The sequence below is a fragment of the Piliocolobus tephrosceles genome, chromosome 5, assembly GCF_002776525.5.
Source record: "Piliocolobus tephrosceles isolate RC106 chromosome 5, ASM277652v3, whole genome shotgun sequence".
Classification (NCBI taxonomy): Eukaryota; Metazoa; Chordata; class Mammalia; order Primates; family Cercopithecidae; genus Piliocolobus; species Piliocolobus tephrosceles.
Genome location: NC_045438.1, coordinates 60,019,675 through 60,043,846, shown reverse-complemented (window position 1 = coordinate 60,043,846; position 24,172 = coordinate 60,019,675). Strand labels below are relative to the sequence as shown.

The 24,172-nt window shown below is 45.6% G+C and overlaps 1 protein-coding gene across 3 annotated transcripts in view; it reads right to left on the bottom strand.

Annotated features, from left to right (window-relative positions):
* Nucleotides 1-24,172, bottom strand: part of TMEM181 (transmembrane protein 181) — a 101,078-nt gene that overhangs the window by 37,739 nt on the left and 39,167 nt on the right. For all 3 annotated transcript variants that reach the window (XM_023206055.3, XM_031935567.1, XM_031935568.1), the window contains exons 2-6: nt 22,949-23,052; nt 16,192-16,247; nt 13,146-13,236; nt 11,754-11,875; nt 7,453-7,563 (exon numbers count right to left, since the gene is read on the bottom strand). In XM_023206055.3, coding sequence (XP_023061823.3) covers nt 7,453-7,563; nt 11,754-11,875; nt 13,146-13,236; nt 16,192-16,247; nt 22,949-23,052 — 484 coding nt within the window. The remainder of the gene's footprint in view (nt 1-7,452; nt 7,564-11,753; nt 11,876-13,145; nt 13,237-16,191; nt 16,248-22,948; nt 23,053-24,172) is intronic.

Genomic DNA, 24,172 nt, shown 5'->3' with positions numbered 1-24,172 from the left:
GTCATCAACAAGGAAGAGCTGGTTAGTGAAACAAACAGTGGCACCAGGGGAAGGTGTCCGTGTGGTCCTGGTGCTCTTTTATCAGAGCCAAGGGCACCACCAGGCTCGGTGAAATGGAGCCCCGACTCCAGCAACGCAGAACTCAGAACTCCAAAGGCCAAAGATTTCCCAAGGGAACGCCAAACAAAAGCAACAGAAACTCTCAAAGGTTAATTGCGTCAGTATGGCCAGCCACACACGGTACTGCTGAAGAAGCAAGAGCTGTCTCAAGAAATGTGCGGCCACACTGGCAGCAGCTCCAATTTGTCAGGCACACCGTATACCATTAAGTTCCTACTGAAGGTAACGTGTATTAAGAATTGGACAGGTATCGGGCGGGCGCAGTGGCTCACACCTGTAATCCCAGCACTTTGGGAGGCTGAGGTAGGCAGATCACAAGGTCAGGAGATCGAGACCATCTTGGCTAACATGGTGAAACCCCGTCTCTACTAAAAATACAAAAAATTAGCTGGGCATGGTGGCGGGAGCCTGTAGTCCCAGCTACTCGGGAGGCTGAGGCAGGAGAATCGCTTGAACCCGGGAGGTGGAGCTTGCAGTGAGCCGAGATCGCGCCACTGCATTCCAGCCTGGGGACAGAGCGAGACTCTGTCTCCAAAAAAAAAAAAAGAATTGGACTGGTAACCTAAATTACAGTTCAATGAACGTCACAAATTGAACACACCTGTGCAATGGTACTCTGACCAGGACACAGAACATCGCCAGTACCCCCAGAAGCCCCTCCCTTGATGCTTCCTTCCAGCCAGTAACCTATCCAGAGGTACAGTAACCTTGATTGAACAGCATCGGTTAGTTTTGCCTGTTTTTGTAATTTATATAAATGGAATCATATGCTCTGTACTGTTTTGTATTTGGCTTATTTCATTCAACATTATGCTTCAGAAAGTCCTCCATGACATTACATGAAGCTGTGAAAGTTCATTCTCCTTGCTGTATAGTATTCCATTATGCAAATATAGCAGAATATATGTACTCATTTTGCTGCTAGTATACAGTTTACAGTCTGGCTGTTAAAAATTGTGCTGCTGTGAATATCTAAATGCATGTCTTCTGGTCAACATACATACGCATTTCTGCTGTATCAGTTTACATGCTCCCCAGCAGGGGCAAGGGCTCCGTCTGCCCCACATCCTTGCCAGCTTCGGCATATTCTGTCTTATTTCTGCCATTCTGGTGGGTGTGTAGTAACATCACTAAAATACCATTAGTGTCTACTTATTATAACTTGTTTACTTCCAAAAAGAAATGAAGGCAGCTTATAATAAAAAGCCAGATTAGATAGAAATAATTTTTAAAGTGTTTTAAAAGGCAAAACAGTGAAGAAAGAATGCAGATAATTATATCAGAAATCCATACCAGGATGTTAGTAATTAGTACAATTCAGCAAAAAACTGATTTCTGAAATTTCTGACAGCCAGGACCGAGAGAGAAATGTAATGCATCCCATGGCTTTCACTCTCTAATAAAAGGCATTATAACAAATAGCAAAAGAAATTCTATTTTTGCTTTTTGGTATTTACCCAAAGAAATTGAAAACATAGGGGCCAAGCAAGGTGGCGCACGCCTGTAATCCCAGCACCTTGAGAGGCTGGATCACCTGAGGTCAGGAGTTCGAGACCAGCCTGGCCAACATGGTGAAACCTCGTCTCTACAAAAAATACAAAAATTAACCAGGCACGGTGGCAGGTGCCTGTAATCCCAGCTACTTGGGAGGCTGAGGCAGGAGAATCGCTGGAACCCAGGAGGCAGAGGTTGCAGTGAGCTGAGTGCCACTGCACTCCAGCCTGGGCAACAAGAATGAAATTCCGTTTCAAAAAAACAACAACAAAAACGAAGTTGAGAACTTATGTCCACAGAAAAACCTGTATACAGATGTTTATAGCAGCTATGTTCCTAACCGTCAAAACATAAAAGCAACGAAGATGTTGTCCTTCAGCCAATGGACAAACAAGCTGCAGTACATCCAGACAATGAAATTATTCCATGATGAAATGAGCAATCAAGCCATGGAAAAAACTTAAAATGCATGTAACTTAGTGAAAGAAGTCAATCTGAAAAAATTACATACTATATGATCCCAACTAGATGACATTCTGGAAAAAGCAAAACCATGGCCTGGCACAGTGGCTCACGTGTGTAATCCCCAGCACTTTGGGAGGCCGAGGCAGGTGGATCACCTGAGGTCAGGAGTTCGAGACCAGCCTGGCCAACATGGCAAAAATCCGTCTCTACTAAAAATACAAAAATTAGTTGGGCATAGTGGTATGCGCCTGTAATCCCAGCTACCCGGGAGGCTAAGGCACGAGCATCACTTGAACCTGAGAGGCGGAGGATGCAGTGAGCCAAGATCTCACCACTGCACTCCAGCCTGGGCAACAGCTACTGTCTCAAAAAAAAAAAAAAAAAAAAAAAATACATAAATAAAGCAAAACCATAGAAACAGTAAAAAGACAGGTGGCCGCCAAGGGTCTGAGGAGGAGGGAGGGATGAATAGGTAGAGTACAAAGGATTTTCAGGGCACTGAAATGAACCCCTATGGTACTATAAATAGTGGATCTTACAGAATGTACAACACCAAGAGGGAATCCTTATGTAAACTGTGGGCTCTGGGTGGTGTGTCAATGTGGGTTCATTAACTGTAATAAATGTACCACTCTGGTGCGAGATGTTGACAATGGGGGAGGTTGTGCATGTGTGGGAGGAGAGAGCATTTAGGAACTCTTTGTACCTTCCTCTCAATTTTGCTGTGAACCTAAAATTGCTCTAAAAAATAATAATGTGGAAAAAATTTTGGAGGTTTAAAGTTCACAACACAATGTCTTCAACAATAATTTTATAAAAGACATAGAAACACTTTGCATACAGTTCTCTAATTTCTTAGTGCATCTCTCTACAAGCTGCCAGCATAACGCTGATTATGTGATTCTCTGAGGATACTGAGTCACACCAGGAGAAGCAGCATGCAGGGCTCGCCAGCACCTGAGGCTCTCGGATGGATTCTGGCATATGCCCAGGACTTCCCCCTTCAAATATTAGTTGCCTCAGGAGTTTTTGTTTTGTTTTCAAATAATTTTCTTTTTGGGTAATAAAAATAATAAACATCCATTATGGTAAATAAAGGAAAACACAGAAGAAATTAAACATTAATCCCACCACCCAAAGACAGCCTTCCAGACATCTAGTTTTCTATAACAGAAACACTTCTAATTCATGCGCTTTTGTTTTTTCTCTTTTTTTTTTTTTTTTTGAGACGGAGTCTCGCTCTGTCGCCCGGGCTGGAGTGCAGTGGCCGGATCTCAGCTCACTGCAAGCTCCGCCTCCCGGGTTCACGCCATTCTCCTGCCTCAGCCTCCCGCGTAGCTGGGACTACAGGCGCCCGCCACCTTGCCCGGCTAGTTTTTTGTATTTTTTTTTTTTTAGTAGAGACGGGGTTTCACCGGGTTAGCCAGGATGGTCTCGATCTCCTGACCTAGTGATCCGCCCGTCTCGGCCTCCCAAAGTGCTGGGATTACAGGCTTGAGCCACCGCACCCAGCCGCTTTTGTTTTTTGTTTTCTTAAATCAATATATAGTTTGTGCTAGCTATCCCTATTAACTTACTATTTTAGTAGCTACAGAACTAATTTATTTAACCAGAAATCTACTGCTGAAATACAGATTGCTCCCAACTTCTTACTCTGAGGAATAGGTTTGAACATAAATCACTGTATATGTTTCTACTTCCTTAGTATAAATTTCTAGAATTAGAATTACTAAGTCAAAAAGAACATGGAAGTAGAGGCTTTTATGCACTGCTAAATTACCCCAAAAGTTAAATCAGTTTACACCCGCTTTCATGTGTATGAGAAAACTTGTGTCCTAGCATTTCGCCTACGATGTTATCTTATTTGTTGTTTTTAATATTTGCATTATTTTTTTTTTTTTTTTGAGACAGGGTCTCATTCTGTCACCCAGGCTGGAGTGTGCAGTGGTGTGATTACAGTTCGTTGTAGCCTCAAACTCCCAGGTTCAAGTGATCCTCCTACCTAAGCATCCCTAGCAGCTGGGACTACAGGTATGCACCACTACGCATGGCTAACTTTTAAAATTTTGTTTAGAGATGTGGTCTCAGCTAGGCCGATCACCTGAGGTCAGGAGTTTGAAACCAGCCTGGTCAACGTGGTAAATCCCCATCTCTACTAAATATATGAAAATTAGTAGGGCATGGTGAACTATTACAGCTATTAGTAGCTGTAATCCCAGCTACTAGGGATTACAGCTAAGGCAGGAGAATTGCCTGAACCTGGAAGGCAGAGGTTACAGTGAGCCAAGATCGCGCCACTGCACTCCAGCCTGGGAGACACAGTGAGACTCCGTCTCAAAAACAAAAAAACAAAGATGGGATCTCATTATGTTGTCCAGGCTGGTCTCCAACTCTTGGGCTCAAGCAAGCCTCCTGCATCGAGTTTCCAAAGTGCTGGGATTACAGGCATAAGCTACTGCTCCCAGCCCAAACTATGAAGATTGGTTAAAAAAAGGCATTCATGGCCGGGTGCGGTGGCCCACACCTGTAATCCCAGCACTTTGGGAGGCCGAGGCAGGCGGATCACGAGGTCAGGAGATTGAGACCATCCTGGCCAACACAGTGAAATCCCGTCTCTACTAAAAATACAAAAAATTAGCCGGGCGTGGTGGCAGGCGCCTATAGTCCCAGCTACTCGGGAGGCTGAGGCAGGAGAATGATGTGAACCCCAGGAGGCGGAGGTTGTAGTGAGCCGACATCATGCCACTGAACTCCAGCCTGGGTGACAGAGCGAGACTCCGTCTCAAAAAAAATAAAAATAAAAAATAAAGGGCATTCATTCTTGAACTCTCTAATCTTTGGTTTATAGCAAGGATGAACATAATTTCAGAAGTCTGTTGCCACGTGAATTTCTGAATTTGTAAGGTGCTGTATTGCTGTTCTTTCATTCAACCAATACGTATCTATTGCAAGCCTAGCAGCCGCTGGGTGCTATGCTGGCTGCTAGGGAAATGAAATGTACAAAAATGCAGAAAAATCTTTGGTGACATCCCTAACAAATCCCCAAGGGTCTTAAGGACTGTCTTTCCAGATGCTGAAGAGTGCCACCAGAAATGAGGCTCTGGCTGTGCTGTAATTCAAGGTGAGTGGTTCCCACGGTAACGTCTTTTGAACCCATTCCTTTTTGAGCCCCACAACAATATTGTATCACTTGCCTTCCATCAGCAATGGCAGAATGGCATGTACCTAGTTTACCTAAGATATGTACCAAATTCTTCAGGAACAACTTTAAGAGGAAATAAACAGATACAAAAGATGGAAGGACAAAAACCACAAAGGCAAAGAAAACAGTGGCCCACACCCATGGAATAGGGTCAGGATGAACTACAGCCTCTGGAGAAAGGTGCTGAGAACCATAAAAGGCTTGTAGGAGATGATGTTCTAATAAAGAAGATGATGGAAGGGAGAGGTCCCTTGTTTGTCTGCACTGTTGAATCAGAATGATTCTGAAATAGCGAAGTCTAAAGCACAGATGGTTAGCAAAGGACTACATCAAAGTATGCCTAAGCTCAGTGCACCTGCCTCAGACCCCATCTGGGATCCCCCCCGGCACCATGAACCGGAGGACACAAACAGAATACTAATCAGATTCTCTGAGGACAAAGATCCAGGAGATCATTCAGACTGCAAAGACCAGACTCCAGATTCAGATCCAAAAGATCTGGAAAGGCTGGCTGAGGCAAAGGGCTGAAAGGAAGAGGCCACTAGTGAGAGCCAGCTCAGGTGTCCCAGCAGCACAGCCCAGGGCCACCTGCTCCTTCCACATCAGGAACACCTGCCACTGCAGCCGGGTGACTGGGGCAGCTTCAGGAAGGAAACCTGGAGCCAGAGGGGTGCAGAGGTCACATCCCTAGCACACTGTGAAAGAACAATTTCAGAGGGGAGGAGACAGCCGCCTTCAAAGGGCTATAGGGTAGACAGAGGAGAAAACTCATTTTGTGTAGTTCACAACAGCATTATTCACAACAGCCAAAAAATGGGAAACAACGTAAATGCCCATCAACTGATGAACGGATCAACAAAATGTGGTCTAGCAATACAACAAAATATCATTTAGCAAAATGAAGGAGTAAAGTACTGAGCCCGCGACAACCTGGATGGACCTTGAGACATCATTGCTTTTACTAAGTGAAAGCAGCCAGTCACCAAAGACCACATGTTGCGCGATTCCATTCACGTGAAATGTCCAGATCAGGCAAATCCATGGGGACAGAGAGAACGTTAGTGATTGCCAAGGACTGTGGGGAGGGAATGGGAAATGACTACTAACAGGTTTCTTTAAGAGGCAATGAAAATGTTCTGGAACCAGAATGACTGGACAACTCTGTGACTGTGCTAAAAACCACTGAATGGGCCGGGCGTGGTGGCTCATGCCTGTAATCCCAGCACTTTGGGAGGCCAAGGCGGGCAGATCACCAGGTCAGGAGATTGAGACCATCCTGGCCAACATGGTGAAACTCCGTCTCTACTAAAAATACAAAAATTAGCTGGGCATGGTGGCACGCACTTGTAATCCCAGCTACTTGGGAGGCTGAGGCAGGAGAACTGCTTGAACCTGGGAGGCGGAGGTTGCAGTGAGCCAAGATCGCAGCCATTGCACTTCAGCCTGGTGACAGAGTGAGACTCCATCTCAAAACAACAAACAAACAACCACTGAATGTATGCTTTCACTAAAAGGGCAAACTTTCTACTTTGATAAAGCTGTTTTTTTTTTTTTTTTTTGAAGGTATCCGTTATTATCTCCATTTAATATTCACAGCTCTATGAGGCAGCTATTTTACACATAAGAAAACTGAGGCTCAACAAAATCGCATGGTCAATGATGGAGGTAGGGCGAGAAACCCAGCTCACCGTCCAGTCCAAATCCCCACTCCTCGTCACTACGCTGGTTCTACTGACTCCTAATGAGTAGAAAGGGGAGATTTCAGCTGGACACAAGAAAGGACAGTGTAACAATTAGAACAGTGCCCTCCCACTCACCGGCAGTTCAGGCAGAGACTGACAACCACTCACAGGGGCCAGAGAAGCGGGTGCTGCGTCTGCAGGAGGGTGTACCTGCTAACCCCTTCACTGCCTTGCAACTGAACACACTATACACCCTCTTTTCTAAATCTCAAGACACCTAAGGTTTGCCCTGTCTCTATGCTATTGAACCTATTCTTGGTTCCATATACTTAAAAAACTGTAGTTTTCCTATAATTTTTAAAAACTTTACATGTCCTCCACTTTCCACATTAACATTATTTAGATGTTGAGATGTATTTCAATCATTGAGCAAAAGAATGGAAACTAGAACATGAGCCATGGAAACATGCAGTCAGCTGGTATACTTACTGTGAAATTCATTCCCTTGATGGGGAGCTTCAGGTGTTCAAATCCCACTATCACCGTATACTGAGTGTAATTCAGGTAGCCAAGGTGAGCCACAATAATCTCTGCACATTTCTGCAAATACACAGGAAGATTTGCCTTTAAAGAAAGCAAGACTCACGCTCCCACCAAATAACCCATGAAGTAACACATTTCAACAGCAGATGAGCAGAACTCATCGTCTCCAGGGAACTCTCCAAAAGCCCAGAGAAAGTCAGATGCCAGCCAAACAGTTCCTAGAAAGAATGAACCAAATGGGTATTTTCAGAAACATAATATATGATTTACACCAATTAGAATCTTTTCTACTTTGGATGACTGAAAATAAGTCACTGTGTAAGAAAGTTAACAGTGCAATGCAAGCCTGACATTTCCATAAATACGTAACACTAGAACACGGGGGAAATGTAAGCTAAGACACGTCAACGTGGACGCTGCGACCTAATTTGTCCTCCCTGGCCCAATTTTGTGACTGTTGTAGTAATAAACAGAGTGAATTACATATTTTTCTTTCTCTCCTTTTAACCTGTCACTCTGTACTTGGAGCCCTCTTTCCTCTCCATCCTGCACCCTCCACCCTCCACTCCGAGTCAAAGCAAAGGCTATGTGCACAGCAGCAAGTGCGGCACTGTTGTCAAGAGCTCCTTCCTTTTGTCCTTTAGAATTAAAAGCTAGGTCTCCTCTGCTTTGTTATCCCCTTCCAGAGTGGCAGGGAGGACAAACCCTCATGCAGGGATACAGAGGTGCACCCACTGGCCACGCACACAGAGCCGGCCACTCCTCCCCAGCAAGCTCGGCCCCGGCCCTGCCTTTTGGAGTATCGCTCTCCACCATCCTGCTGCCGCCCAGAGCAAATGGGTGGTTCTCTGGCTTTCTAATAGGGCATCACTCCAATGACTGGTCAAGCCTCGAATGTCTGAGGTCAGGTAAGAAAACAGGTGTGGGTTTTACACAGCAGCCTTAAAAAGACAAAGGGTGGCCAGGCGTGGTGGCTCATGCCTGTAATCCCAGCACTTTGGGAGGCCAAGGCAGGCGGATCACTTGAGGCTAGGAGTTCAAGGCCAGCCTGGCCAACATAGTGAAATCCCATCTCTACTAAAAGTACCAAAAATCAGCTGGGTGTGGTGCCGGGCGTCTGTAATCCTAGCTACTCAGGAGGCTGAGGCAGGAGAATCCCTTGAACCTGAGAGGCGGAGGTTGCAGTGGGCCAAGATCACACCATTGCACTCCAGCCTGGGCAACAAGAGCAAAACTCCATCTCAAACACAAACAAACAAAAAGACAAGAGGACAACTGTCAGGGAGGAGGACGAGGAGTGGAGTTGGGTAACACAGTGGGGTGCTGACCTAAGGGAACGGAGAGAAAGCAGAGAGGAGCGGAGTGTGCAGGGGGGCTGAAAGCAGCACCAAGGTCACCATCTCAACTCACAAAACACTTCAGCCCACTGGCAGCCCTGGGCCTGCACCGAAGCCCACAGTGCTCCGCAAGGAGGGGCTGCCCTGCAAAGGGGCTAAAGGCGCCCACCTCCCACTCTCCTATGACAGAAGCACAGGTCATCTGCTATTTTCATCACATTGGAAAGGCAAGCCAAGGCTTCCTTTCCACCTGACCAGCTCTCATTGGAATCTGCTGCCTGCCCTCTGGGCAAGTGTGTGGTCCACCTTCTCAGCAAAACTAAATTCACCTTTCCCCTCCAGCAGTCAGGTCACAGGATGAGGCACAGAGGCAGCGGTGGCTAAGGACTATGCAGGAAGGCATGGCTTAAAATTTGTAAACACATTTTTGTTGGGTAGACAAACATCTCTTGCAAGTTCAAGCATTTGTCTCACTTTTCAGGGATGTTTTAATTAACAAAAGAGCTATATCTCAGGCTGCATATACTTACGAGTTTAAAAAAACTACACCAAAGATTCTGGCATCCCAAGTTCAAACTACGGTTCTGCTGCTGACTATGATGTACTTCTGAAAATCACATCATGGTACCACAGCTTTCTCACCTGCAAGGTGTGGAAAGCCTTGCTACCTACGTCAGACAATGGCTTTTCTTTACAGCAAAAAAAAAAAAAAAAAAAAAAAGCAAGTCAGGTACGGTGGTGCACACCTGTCATCCTAGCTACTTGGGAGGCTGAAGCAGGAGGATTGCTTGAGCCCAGAAGTTCAAAGCCAGCCTGGGCAACATAGCAAGACTGTGTTTAAGAAAAAAAAAAAAAAAAAGTATATAAGAGCGTGGTAAATATCTCTGTAATGTAAAAATTCCATGTTTTTTAAAGCCAGGGCAATGCTCCTTGTAGGGTTAGAGAGAGACCTGAGTAGACAGGGAACAGAAGCAAGATATTCCTAAGGGGTGACACAGTATAAACTGAGGTAGGGCCAACAATGAAGAGGGAGGAAACCATGAAGACGCACTGAAGGGCCATTCTCAAGGTGCACAGTACGGTGGGCACATCCAAGAAGCAAGTGCAGGCCAGCCAATACCCTGGCAGCCTGGCCCTGCTTAAGCAAAGGCTTTAGGTAGGGCAACCCACTTGTCCCGATTTTAAAACAGGAAGTCCTGGGCGCTGAGAAACCACTCAGTGCAGGCAAACCAGGACGATGGGTCTCACCAGCTCCAAATAAGTAACCCCTGACTAATGGTCCACTGAGCCTCAATCTGAGAGGTAGCACAACAAGGTGGGTGTCATCAAGCTCTTCAGGTGCGAGTGGCCGCCAGGCCCTCGTATGGGAAGAGAGCAGCTCCTTGGGCCATGGTCCTGTCTGACACTCACACCTGTTATCCCTTCGGCAGTACTGATCGCACCCCTCCCGCACACAGGCCTCAATGGGGGACAAAGGGATGCCTCATGCTGCACACATAAGGCACACTCACATATGTTGTTCACCTTGATCTTTACTGCTTTCCTAAGGCAGGCAGGAAGGCTTGATCCCAACTTTATAGATGGCGAAAATACACTTTGGAAGCTGACTCAGTCCCTGGATGCAGAATGAGAGGCCAGTCCCACATGATCCTCCCACCTTGGCCTCCCAAAGTGCTGGGATTATACACATGAGCCACCGGGCCCAGTCCTTGAATTCTTTCTTGCTAGGAAAAACAGGGCCAGTATACATATCACTAGTAACTAGGCAGTATGCATGCTGGTCAAGGACACAAGCTTCAGAATAAAAGGGCACAGGTTTAAATCCTAGGCACTCCACTTAGTATCTGTGTTACCTTGGGCAATGATTTAGACCTCTCTAAGCCTCAGTTTCTTCTTCTACAAAACAGGCTCTAATAGTAGTTTCTACATCATGGACCTGCTGAGAGGATCGAATGAGACAGTGAGTGGACGGTACTTGGCATGACACCTAGCAGAGAAACTACTTGCCATGCGGCTTCTGACGTTAATTTTCTAATCCTATAAGAAAATGCATTGCCCTGTTTTGATGCTCTCCAAGTTCTCCACGATGCCAATAACCTGTTGTGTCTGAGGTGGACTCCTTCCTATATAGCAGGGATCTGGTTCTGATTCTCTGGACTCGGAATAGAATACAGTGCCAATGAAATCAAACGTGAGGGCTCGTTCCCCACTCTGGACCCCAGGTTTCCTATCCCTCAGCCATATTGTACTCTGAAGCAGATGCTCAAAAAGGTAGGCCCCTGACCCCCAAGAGGCCCAGGTACTCAGCTTGACACAGTCAGATCAGGGCATGCATCACACGGCTGGGAACAACCCAAAGCCTCAGTCAAGAGTTACCATGGAAAATTAGGCCTGGTGGCACACGCTTGTAGTCCCAGATACTTGGGAAGTTAAGGCAGGTGAACTGCTTGAGCCCAGAAGTTTGAGACTGCAGTGAGCAGTGATTGTGCCACTGCACTCCAGCCTGGGTGACAGAGCAAAAACCTGTCTCAAAACAAAACAAAACAAAACAAAAAACGAGTGACCACAGCCAGTGGCAGACATTCGTATGAGGTGGCAGCCCATAACATTCATTAGGGACACACTGGGGAGTAGGTCACACACACAGTAAAAACAAGTACCACGTATGCTCAGGGTGACTGGCAGTCATGTGTGCATGCACTATGGATGTGTGAATGCATGTGTACGTTTGTAAGAATTTTCAAGGGTATCCACCTATAAAAATAAGTAAGTTTTCTCATGCCATCTTTGCTACGACTCCATTTTTTTCACTTAAGAACAATTTCTCAAAGCCTCTTACCATGCTATCTTCTACAATTAAATGTGTACGCAGCCTGAGGACTGACTGTAGGGCTCGCTCCACACACTCACCCCTGCGCATGTGAGGGTCCTTGTCCGGTTGTGAACTTTGTTATGAATGTACATCGTGGTTCCATCTTGAGCTACACCATCGACTTTAACAGTCATGGGAAAGCTTGTCTTAATGGAAGTTTCTACAAAAGAAAAAAATTCAGTGTTAGAGACCATGCCAGGCACATCACACCTACGAAGGTGCCTTCCTGACTCTGTAATGACCTTGGAGCCAGGAAAAGACAGAAAGCCCATAAGGTCCTTAGGCCACACTGGCCTCAGCACATTTGAAAATCTCTTAATTGCCCAACAAACAAAGCCTTTCCATTAGATTCCAACCCAACACCCAGGGGGTCTATGTCAAAACCTACACTTCAGTTCCATCAGTTTCACTTCCACTTCACACACAAAAAAAGGGTAAATATTTCATGGCTAATGAACTTATATTTTTAATTTCTCACATACATTTTTAACTTAACAAATTCTATACCAAAAATAGAAACAGATTTCTTATTTCTTCTAATTACAGGTTTTTCCAATTATATTCTCATTTAAAAAATCATAACAAAATATAAAGAGGAATTAAACACTAAGAATTTCACCACCTAGAGATAATCACAATTCATTTTTTGTGTCTATCCTTCCAGACCATTTTCTAGACATACGAATACCTAGTAATGTGAATTTTTTGCTTTCTGAAATGGTACAAAGAGGGGATAATTTTTTTGTAATACGTATTTGTTTTACTTCATTTACTGGGGTCATGGGGTTATCTTTTCAAATTCTTTCTCAACCACAGTGTCTCATGTGAACCACAGAACAGAAAATGATTTGGGTCTCTTCTCCATTCTCCCCAGGATGATATAAATCTAGTGCCACTGTAGATGGACAGAAGCTAACTCATCCTGAACAATGGATGCATCAGGGGAGGGTTTCTCAGCCTCTGTATCATTGACATTTTGGGCCAGATAATTCCTTGTTGTGGAAGTGGGGGGGAGGTGTCGGCATCTCTGCCCTCTACCCACTAGATGCAAGGAGTACTCCCTCCTCCTCTCCATTTGTGACAAAATTGTCTCAAGACATTGGCTAGTGTCCCTGGGGGGCCAGAACCATTACTTTAGGGCATCAGGTCTTAATCCTCTCCCAGATCCTCACTGGAAAAGGCTGGCAGCTGTAGTGCCGACACCATGCAGCCACTGAGCTAAGCTGACCAGGACTCTACGAGGATGTGTATCTCTCGTAACTTTCTCTTGCACTGGAAGACATTTAAGGGGTTTCCAACTTGTTGCTATAATAATGGACATCCCCACACATCTATCTTTGAGCACTTGTCCCAATATTCTGAAGTCAACATCTAAAATACGATGTTTCTTCATACAAAGAAAAATCATCCCAAAATGTCAAGCTCCATACCTTTTGATTGATCCAACTCAACAACACATGTCAGCCATAGTTGCTGATTGTATGTAGACAGTGGATTTGAAAGTATTTGAATTGGCTTTAGCTGAAGAAAAAAAAACAAAGTAATCCATGTGACCTTTCCATTGAGTCTACCAAATACCTCCCTCATCATGTTAACACACAAACTTTACTTTTAGCAAAAAAGGCTTGAGTGTTAGCTCTGAAACAGAAATATGTGAGGTTTTCCTTTTTCTTTTTTTTTGAGATAGAGTCTCGCTCTGTCGTCCAGGCTGAAGTGCAGTAACGCGATCTCGGCTCACTGCAAGCTCTGCCTCCTGGGTTCACGCCATTCTCCTGCCTCAGCCTCCTGAGTAGCTAGGACTACAGGCGCCGGCCACCATGCCCAGCTAATTTTTTGTATTTTTAGTAGAGATGGGGTTTCACCATGTTAGCCAGGATGGTCTCGATCTCCTGACCTCATGATCCACCCTCCTTGGCCTCCCAACGTGCTAGGTTACAGGCGTGAGCCATCGCACCCGGCCATGAGGTTTTCCTTTCAACAACATAAATGACATTCTGCCTTCCAGAAGAAGAAAGGACTAACTTCCAGCTCCAATTCATGTCTGTCTCTCACAGAAACCTCTTAAGCAGGCACTTTCCACATTTGGACCCTTGGGGACAACACTTACTTAAATACCAAGGAAAAAACCATCTTGGAAAAAGAATAAAATGAGCAGAATGAGATACATAATAAGACAATAAAGAATACCAAAGGAACGCTTTCATAGTTACAAGATAACGTATCTCAAGAATTATTATATTTTGAGACAGGAGTCTAGCTCTGTTGCCCAGGCTGGAGAGCAGGGGTGTGATCTCGGCTCACTGCAACCTCTGCCTCCCAGGTTCAAGTGATTCTCCTGCCTCAGCCTCCCAAATAGCAGGGATTATAGGCACCTGCCACCACACCCAGCTAATTTTTGTATTTTTAGTAGAGACAGAGTTTCACTGTCTGTGAATCAGAATGGTCTCGAACTCCTGACCACGTGATCAGCCCACCTTGGCCTCCCAAAGTGCTGGGATTACAAGCGTGAGCCACCGCACCCAGCCAAGAATTATTTCTTTAGTATCCATATGCCAGGCAAATTGCTCTTTGATGTCTGCTATTTTTACGTTTCTGAAAGAAATCTTAACACCCCTGGGGAGAAAAATTAGAGGTGACAAATGTTGTCAATGATTCTTCTGCAGTATCTTTTGAAAGACGTAATATTGGTGTTTAATAACAGTCGACCACAGAGAGATTCACTGAAGCAGCCCACCCATGGTTCCAAAGAAAAGCGTTATTTGAATGCATCGTCTTTGGAGGTGAATGTGTTTTTTTTTATTTTTTATTTTTTTGAGACAGGGTGGTGCTCTGTCACCCGGGGCTGGAGTGCAGTGGTGCAATCATGGCTTACTGCAGCCTCAGCCTCTCAGGATCAAGCGGTCCTCCCACCTCAGCCTCCCAAGTAGCTGGGACGACAGGTATGCCCCACCACACCCAGCTTATTTTTAAATTTGTTGTAGAGACAGTCTCCCTATGTTGCCCAGGCTAGTCTCAAATGAATGTGTTTTTGTGTCTTAATACTTCTATCAGGGTCTCAATAAGACTCCCTAAGACTAAAGACTTGCCTAAAAACCATCAAGGCAGAAAATCTCTCCAGGAATGAGCTACTGTCTTAGTGAAGTGAGGATGGTCTCTTGGAAGCAAGTCAGTTCAGTGGAACGGCTGCTGTGTTCAGTGTCAAAAAAAGACTCACACCCTGAGAGACTGAAACTGTAAAAGATGAACTACTACCAGGAAAGTCCATGGCAGCACCTCTTCAAATCAGATCATCAGGTCAACAGTGAAAGAAAATACAGCAATGCAAAGGAAATGTGAAGACAGACTATACAGAGGGCCCTTTCAAACTAGCAATAGCAAAGAGAAGAATCAAATGGTGTAAGTTTTAGTACTTTTTCTTCTTTTGCCTTTTTGCAAAATTGTAAGGGTAGAAAACTAGCAGGGAAGTGTAAGAACAGAGGGAAGGGGGATTTGGGGTCATACAATCAGATTTAAACTATACATATCATGGTGCCTCAAAGATGCAGGGCAACTGTGTTCAGTTTATAGACAAAGTTATATTTCATACACAAAAAAAGGTTTACTTGTTCGGGCTCTCACAAGTTAGCATTTATTCAAGGAAACCAAAATTTTCCCATTGAAAGAACCTCTGTTTTTCTCCAAAGGTGGTAAAAAGTTAAGGCTTTTTTTTTTTTGAGATGCAGTCTCACTCTGTCACCCAGGCTGGAGTGCAATGGCACAATCTTGGCTCACTGCAAGCTCCGCCTCCCGGGTTCAACCAATTCTCCTGCTTCAGCCTCCTGAGTAGCTGGGACTACAAGTGCCCGTCACCACGCCCAGCTAATTTTTTTGTATTTTTAGTAGAGATGGGGTTTCACCGTGTTAGCCAGGATGGTCTCCATCTCCTGACCTCGTGATCTGCCCGCCTCAGCCTCCCAAAGTGCTGGGATTAGAGGCATGAGCCACCTTGCCCGGCCAAGTTAAGGTGTATTTTTTTAAAGGATTTTTCATTTAAACTGAGTTCACAGAAGGAATACAAAGTAATCATTAGAAAGAACTGTACCATCAGAAACCTGACAGAGGCCAATTCTTAACCTGGGCAAATATGAGAAAGATGAGACACCTAAGTGGTATCATTATTAAAAATTACAATCTGATAGGACTTACAGAGGCAAGGAATCAGGATGAGTTAACCACTCTTTGGAAATGAACAACTGCTCCCTAAGAGGTAATGCCACCATCTTCCTAAGTACTGAGATGTTTGTTACAGCAGAAATGGCGACTTCAGCAAACAAGAACCCAGAGGCCAGCAGCTGACAATGGAAGATGAAATGTGTGCTGCCCGAGAAGCCAAGGCAAGGGCAGGCTACCTTAAAGACTCTAAGCAGAACAATTTCTCAGTGACCTGAGGTTTATACTGTACCCCACCACCCAGCTGCCACTCAGACCCAGTCTTACCTTTTTGCTATTATTTAGTGAAAAATTAGCAGCAGAAGTCTGGATCACTTTAGGTCCTAAAGTGTAACAGAAAAGGATAAAAGCAGGTTATAGTGATACTGATATTTAATATTTTTTTTTCCAAATTCCAAGAAAGACTCATCATTACATGGAGATGGCCTTAATTTACCTGGTTTTTCTTTAGAGATTATACAATGTGTAAGTAAAAGATATAAACACACAAACACAGACACAGAATATACACTCTGCTGTGCTTCACGATTTGCCAACACAAGTCAACCAGCATGACTGGCACACAACACAGAGGGTTTCCACAGGAAACGCCCTGCTAAGCTCTCAATGAGAACTCTCTCTACATGCATGGGCCCAAGAAGGCATTAACTATAGAAACTCTGTCTTATATATTCTGTAAAATATAAAGATTTCTTCCAAAACCTAAGACACACTTATCTGCTCATCCAATTAATCTCATCTTACAAAAATATTTATTAAGGGCTATAAACATAATATTTGCTAATATAAGCAGGAAAGCAAAAGTTTTAACTGAAGTAACAGGTATACGAACCTCACAGATTCTTTCTTCCCAATTTTTACTGTGATAAAATATACATAAGATTTGCCATCTTAACCATTTTTTTCTACAGACCCAAGAACTTACCATCTTAACCATTTTTTTTTCTATAGATCCAAGAACTTGACAACTTAACCATTTTTTTTTATTTTTGCTCTTGTTGCCCGGGCTGGAGTGCAATCGCACAGTCTCAGCTCACCATAACCTCCGCCTCCCGGGTTCAAGCAATTCTCCTGCCTCAGTCTCTCGAGTAGCTGGGATTACAGGCATGCGCCACCACACCCGGCTAATTTTGTATTTTTAGTAGAGACAGGGTTTCACCATGTTGGTCAGACTGGTCTTGAACTCCTGACTTCAGGTGATCTGCCCACCTCAGCCACCCAAAGTGCTGGGATTACAGGTGTGAGCCACTGTGCCATGCCCATCTTAACCATTTTTAAGTGTACAGTTCAGTGGCAGTAAATACGTTCATACCATACAACCATCACTGCCATCCATCTCCACAATTCAAAACTGAAGCACTGTGCCCATCAAACAATTCCCCATTCCCTCTCCCAGCCCCTGGCTGCCACCACTCTACTTTCCGTCTTGATGATTTTGACTACTCTAAGTACCCCATGTAAGTGAATCTCACAGTATTTACATTTTTGCCACTGGCTTATTTTACTAAGTATAATGTCCTCAAAATTCATCCATATTATAGCTTCTGTATGAATTTATTTATTTATTTATCCATATTATAGCTTCTGTATTTATTTATTTATTTATTTATTTTTATTTATTTATTTTGAGACGGAGTCTCACTCTATTGCCCAGACTAGAGTGCAATGGCACGATCTCAGCTCACTGCAACCTCTGCCTCCCAGGTTCAAGTGATTCTCCTGCCTCAGCCTCCCGAGCAGCTGGGATTACAGGTGCTCACCACCACGTTCGGCTAATTTTTGTATTTTAGTAGAGATGGGGTTTCATCATGTTGGCCAGGCTGGTCTTTAACTCCTGACCTTGTGATCCGCCCACCTCAGCTTCCCAAAGTGGTGGGATTACAGGCCACTGCGCCTGGCCGAATTTCCTTACTTTTAAAGGCTAAATATTCCATTGTATGTGTATACCACATTTCATTCCTCTGTCCATTTATCTGTCAATGGATACTGTGGTTGATTCCACAATTTCATTTGGTGTGAATAATGCTGCTATGAACATGGGTGTACAAGTATCTCCTCAAGACCCTGCTTTTTTTTTTTTTAATTTTGAGACAGAGTTGCATTGTTGTTGCCCAGGCTGGAGTACAATAGCATGATCTCGGCTCACTGCAACCTCCCCTCCTGGGTTCAAGTGTTTCTCCTGCCTCAGTCTCCCAAGTAGCTGGGATTACAGGCACGCACCACCACGCCTGGCTAATTTTTGTATTTTTAGTAGAGACGGGGTTTCACCGTGTTGGTCAGGCTGGACTCGAACTTCTAACCTCAAGTAATCCACCCGCCTCATCCTCCCAAAGTCTGGGATTACAGGTGCGAGCCACCAGGCCCAGCCAACAGTTTTCTTTTAGCACTTTGAATGTATCAGCCCACTGCCTTCTGGCCTCCAAAGTTTCTGATGAGTTATCTGCTGACAAACTTACTGAGGATCCCTTGTATGTGATGAGTCACTCTCTTGCTGCTTCCAAGATTCTGTCCTTGGCTTTCTACAGTTTGATTATATCTTGGTGTGGGTCTCTTTGAGTTCATCCTACTTTCAGTTTGTTGAGCTTCTTGGATGTTTATATTCGCATTTCACCAAATTTGGGAAGTTTTCAGTCATCACTGCTTGAAATAGTCTCTCTGACCCATTCTCTATCTCTTCTCCCTCTCAGACTCCCACAGTGTGTATGTTGCTCCATTTGAGTGTCCCCAAGGTCCCTCCGTCTCTGTTCATTTTTCTTCTGTTTTTCTGTTCCTCGGACTCAAAAATTTCCACTGTCCTATCTTCGGATTCACTGATTCTTTCCTTTACCTGTTCAAATCTGCCTTTGAATCACTCTAGCATATTTTTCATCTCCAGAATCTTTTTGGTTTCCCTTTAGGTTTTCTTTTTATCCATACGTTGTTTTCTTGACGGTCTCCCTGTCTCTTCCTTTAGTTCTCTGGGCATCTTTAAGACAGTTGTTTTAGTCTCTGCCTAACAGATCTGTCACATGGTCTTAGAGACAGATTCTGACAGTTCATTTTTTTCCTTTCGATGGGCCATACTTATATTGTTTGCCTTGTGACCTATTTTTTTTTTTTTTTTTTTGAGTCAGAGTCTCACTCTGTCACCCAGGCTGGAGTGCAGTGGCGTGATCTCGACTCACTGCAAGCTCTGCCTCCCGGGTTCACGCCATTCTCCTGCCTCAGCCTCCTGAGTAGCTGGGACTAAAGGAGACTATCACCACACCTGGCTAATTTTTTTGTATTTTTAGTAGAGATAGGGTTTCACCGTGTTAGCCAGGATGGTCTCGATCTCCTGACGTCATGATCCACCAGCCGTGGCCTTCCAAAGTGCTGGGATTACAGGCATGAGCCACCACGCCCAGACGCCTTAAATTAGATTTAAGTGGATACTTAAATCTAATAATGTACCTCTGGAAACCAGACTCTCCCCTTCCTCAGGGTTTGCTGTTATTCATTTTTGTACTTTTGTTTTTGGTGTTGTTATAGACTGTCTCTGTGCAAAGGATCAGCCTGAGGTTTAAACTTAAGGTCTTCTCAGGTCTTTTCTGAGCCTGTGCCTTCCTCTGGGCAGGTGTGGTGACTTTCTAAATTTCCCTGTATTAGCAGTTTTGAATGTCCTGGTCTTCAATGTCTGATTCCCGAGAAAGGAAAAACGGAAAAATGAAGGGGTAAAAAAGTACCAGCCTTTTAAATTTCCTGGAAGCAACTTCAGTCAGCGGGGGATGGGCTTGCAACAACTGAGAGCCTCCTGAGGCTCTCTTACTTGTCGTACTTCTGCGATCAGAAGCAGCATCAGCCGTCAGAGCACAGATCCCTGATATCTGGAAGACACGGTCCTTTTTGCCCACCTTGGTTTCTATAAGCTCTAGGAACACACATTCAGCTGCCTGCTATAGGCCTGCAATGGAGGATGGGTACCTGCTACTGTGCTAAGAGCTGCACTGACCAAAAGTAACCACAATCTAACATACAAGCATTCCCTTCGAAGTGGCAAGCCTTCAATAGACTCCAGAGTTCCAAAACATTTATGCCATACAGATTCTGCCACTGCAGCTGTTGTCTAAGTAGAAGACATCGATTCCTGCTCCACCATCTTCCCAGAATCCTCTCCAAGCTTCACAGATTCTCACAATACATTTCTTCAGAGTTTTGGCCTTAAAAGAAGCAGTCAAAGGAAACACTGTGAATCTGATTTTAATTTAATTTAGAACTGGATTTGTTCCGGCTGGGCGCGGTGGCTCACGCCTGTAATCCCAGCACTTTGGGAGGCCAAGGTGGGTGGATCACGAGGTCAGGAGACCGAGACCATCCTGGCTAACACGATGAAACCTCATCTCTACTAAAAATACAAAAAGTTAGCTGGGCGTGGTGGTGGGCGCCTGTGGTCCCTGCTACTTGGGAGGCTGAGGTAGGAGAATGGTGTGAACCCGGGAGGCGGAGCTTGCAGTGAGCCGAGATCATGCCACTACACTCCAGCCTGGGCGACAGAGTGAGACTCTGTCTCAAAAAAAAAAAAAAAAAAAAACTGGATTTGTTCCAAAACGTATCCCTCTCAACTGGTGATGTCAGTTTTTCCAGGCTGCCTCAGTGACCACCCCCCCGTCTGCCACCAACAATCCTCCACTCAAAAGGAGGAAATACACAACCAAGGCAATAACCTGTCTCTGGAATGCATTTAGGAATGCTGAGGATGTATCAAATGTAGGAAGGAGGGTTGTGTTCACAATGAGGCTCCTTTTTTAACCAGATTCACAATCTGAGTGAACTCCTAACCCAGGAAGTAAGGCAGTCCAGTTTCCTGGAAAGAATTAAGAACTAGGAATCAGAAAAATCTAGACTCAGCTGGCTGCGGGTGACTCACACTTGTAATCCCAGCACTTTGGGAGGTCAAGGCGGGTGGATCACCTGAGGTCAAGAGTTCGAAACCAGACTGGCCAACACGGTGAAACTCTGTCTCTACTAAAAATACCAAAACAAAATTGGCCAGGTGTGGCAAGTGCCTGTAATCCCAGCTACTCGGGAGGCTGAAGCAGGACAATCCCTCGAACTGGGGAGGAGGAGGTTGCAGTGAGCCAAGATCTCACCACCGCACTCCAGCCTGGGCAAAACACAAAAAACACACACACACAAAAAAAAAAAAAAAAAAAAAGGAAGAATCTGGACTCTAGTCTTCACTAACAAGGCTTTCTGGGTCTTGATTTCCTCATTTGCAAAATGACAGTTATTAAGCCAATAGTCCCCTAAGGTACTCCTAACTCTAAAATAATAATAACCTTATCACGTAAAATAATCAGGAGCAGATTACTTGCGATAGTTAATTTTATGTGTCAACATGACTGGGCCACAGGGTGCCAAGACATTCGGTTAAACATTATTCTGTTGTGTCTGGGGGATGTTTCTGGATGAGATTAACATGTGAATCGGCAGACTGAGTCGAGCTGACTGCTCTCTCCAATGTGGGTGGACCCCTCCTCCAATCCACTGAAGACCTGAATAAAACATACTGACTGAGTAAGGGAGAATTTGCTCTCTCTGGCTGGGCTCTCTCTTTCTATGTCCAGCTGGGACACTGGTCTTCTCCTGCCTTCAGACTCCGACCTGGACTCAGCTGGAATTTACTCCATCAGCTCTCCTAGTTCTCATGCCTTTAAGCTTGGACTGAAACTACACCATGGGCTCTCCTCATCTCTTGTTGACTGCAGATCTTTGGACTTCTCAGCTTCCATAATCACGTGAGCAAATTCCTTATAATAGATAGAGAGACAGACAGGACAGACAGGCAGGCAGATACACAGATATTTCCTATTGATTCTGTTTCTCTGGAGAACTCTGACTAATAGAGTACTGTATGGAAAGAAAGAAGGGGATGTAGAAATCCTGACATCGCTTGTATCTCAGCTGTGGTGCATCACTTTACATTTCTGCAAGAGTGGAGAGGGTTTGATATAATCATGGTCGTTTGTGACAGAAGAGTAGCTTAAAGGAACAGAAGGTGGCTGAGGTCCCACTGAGACTGGAGACCATGAGAATATTAATGCCTCCCCTACCAATCTTAAAGGATAACAGTTAAAATCAAGTAAGATCATGGATATAGCTTGTGCTGTAATTAATGTAATTTTTACTTCTTGATGACTTAACGGGAAAGAAGTTGGCTACAGTTGCTATTATTACCATCACCATCAGATAAACAGCACCTGAAGAGCCACCCTCCCCCCACCAGCTTCCTTGTCCATTTACCAACCCAGTTTTCGGTAAGAAACTAGCCTTTTGAGGCACAAATTGCCTCTGGGACAGGTTAAGCCTAATTGCTGTTCACACTTTAGTATTAAGTAAATCGATTAAATAACATCTACCAGAAATCACCCTTATGGAGAAAGATATTTTATGTAACAGGGAAACATAGCAATGGAATACATTCTCTCCAAACAAGTCAGGCTCCTGGTTGCCTGCCCTGTGCACAGGGCTGAAAAGACGCCTGGGTCTCTGGGAACCTTTTGAAAACCATTTGGCTTTTCAGGTTCTCCATCCATGAGAAAGGGCGTTGGCCTAGATGATCTCACTGCTCCTGCAGCCACCCCGCCCCATGCTCACCGCTATCAGCCCCCCAGCTCTCCTCCCAACCCCATCAGCTGCATCATAGCTCTTTCGTGGCCTGTCTCCCCCACCAGGCAGCATGTTCTGAATGCACCAGTGCCCAGCTGGGCCTAGTGCACAGAAGATTAGAAATGTCTGCTTGGCCAATGAAGGCATGTGGTCAAGGCTGCCCCGGCTGCTGCACAGGGCATAGACAGGGTCACTTGGGGCTACTCACTGCACGTCCCCCAAGAGAAACAGAGCAGCTAGAAGCGCAGGACTGGGACCCACCCACCCTGTGGGCACTTCTCCCTCCATGCTGGAGCCCCTGGCAGTGGGAGACAGGGGCACAGCTGAGCTGGTCGAAAGCAATGTGCCAGGGCCACCACACATGGCAAAAGATTCACTGAGTAAAAACCGAACTTACCTCTGATCCCAACGAAGACGGTCAGGCCAAAGCAGATGAAAAAGACGACAAACACGAGGACAAAGTGGCGCTTGGAGAGCGTGTAGAGCCGCATGGGCGCCAGCCTAAGGGCAGAAGCCAGCAGTGAGGGACAGTCAGGGGAAGGCACGGGGGTCACAGAAAACCGGCCCTACAGCAACACCCCTCCCCACACGACACTGCCCACCTCCCCCCGCCAGCCCCTCACTTCTGAAGTGGGCCTGCACTGCCACCAGGTGACCTCCTGAAAAAAAGAGCCTCGGCGGCCAATTCAGGAGCCATGCGTTCCTGCACATTCTGGGTTAGAGGGTCCGTGGACACACCGGTCACCGAGGTCTGCACGCGGCACACCAACCCCACACTCGAGGAGAACGTACTGGGGCTCCTACCCCCCCCAGGGGTCACTGCCACAGAGGCAGTGACCAGACCCCACTACCCACCCCACGCACGCACATACATACACACACGCGCACACACAGGCACACCCACAAGCACACAGCCTACAGGGATGACACCGTCAGGCTCCACTTGAAGCTCCAGGTCCTGCCAGCACCACACTCCTCTGCCATTCCCACGAGCCCATAGCCTGATTCCTCCCGTCCCAAGTCCTCCACAACTTCAGGTTCCCCTCGTGCCACCCACCAGCATGGACGCTGCCTTGCTGTGCAGTTTTGTGTGATTTACACCAACGGGGAAACCCACTTGCCCTGCCAGGTTCCTCCCCGGTCACAGGAAAACACCGGGGGCAGGGATCATTTCTTTTAGAACACCCTGTATCAGGGGCCAGGAAACAAAAGAAAAATCTGTAAAGGCCCAGGCAGTACATGTGAGGCTTTGGGAACACTCGGTCTCTGTCGCAAGGCACAGCTCTGCTTCTCTGAGCAGCACGGGACACATGAGCATGAATGTGTCCCAGTCAAACCACTGACAAAAGGGGTGCGGCCATCCCCCGCCTTGTGCCCTGAAGAGGAGACCCACAGACCAGAGGAACACGCAGTGCTGTCTGTTTTGCTCTGTCTTCTGTGTTCTCTGTTGTCCTCGCATGTTGTGGTCCTGGGAGTCAGGCCAGCCGGAAGGACCCTGAGCACCTCACCTCGGGGACAGGCAGCTGCACACCCACCCAGGGAGGCAGATACAGGCTCAGCCCGGCCCTGCAGGAAGGTTACTGGCTTCACAGTCCAAAGCTTACACAGGCCTGCGTGCCCA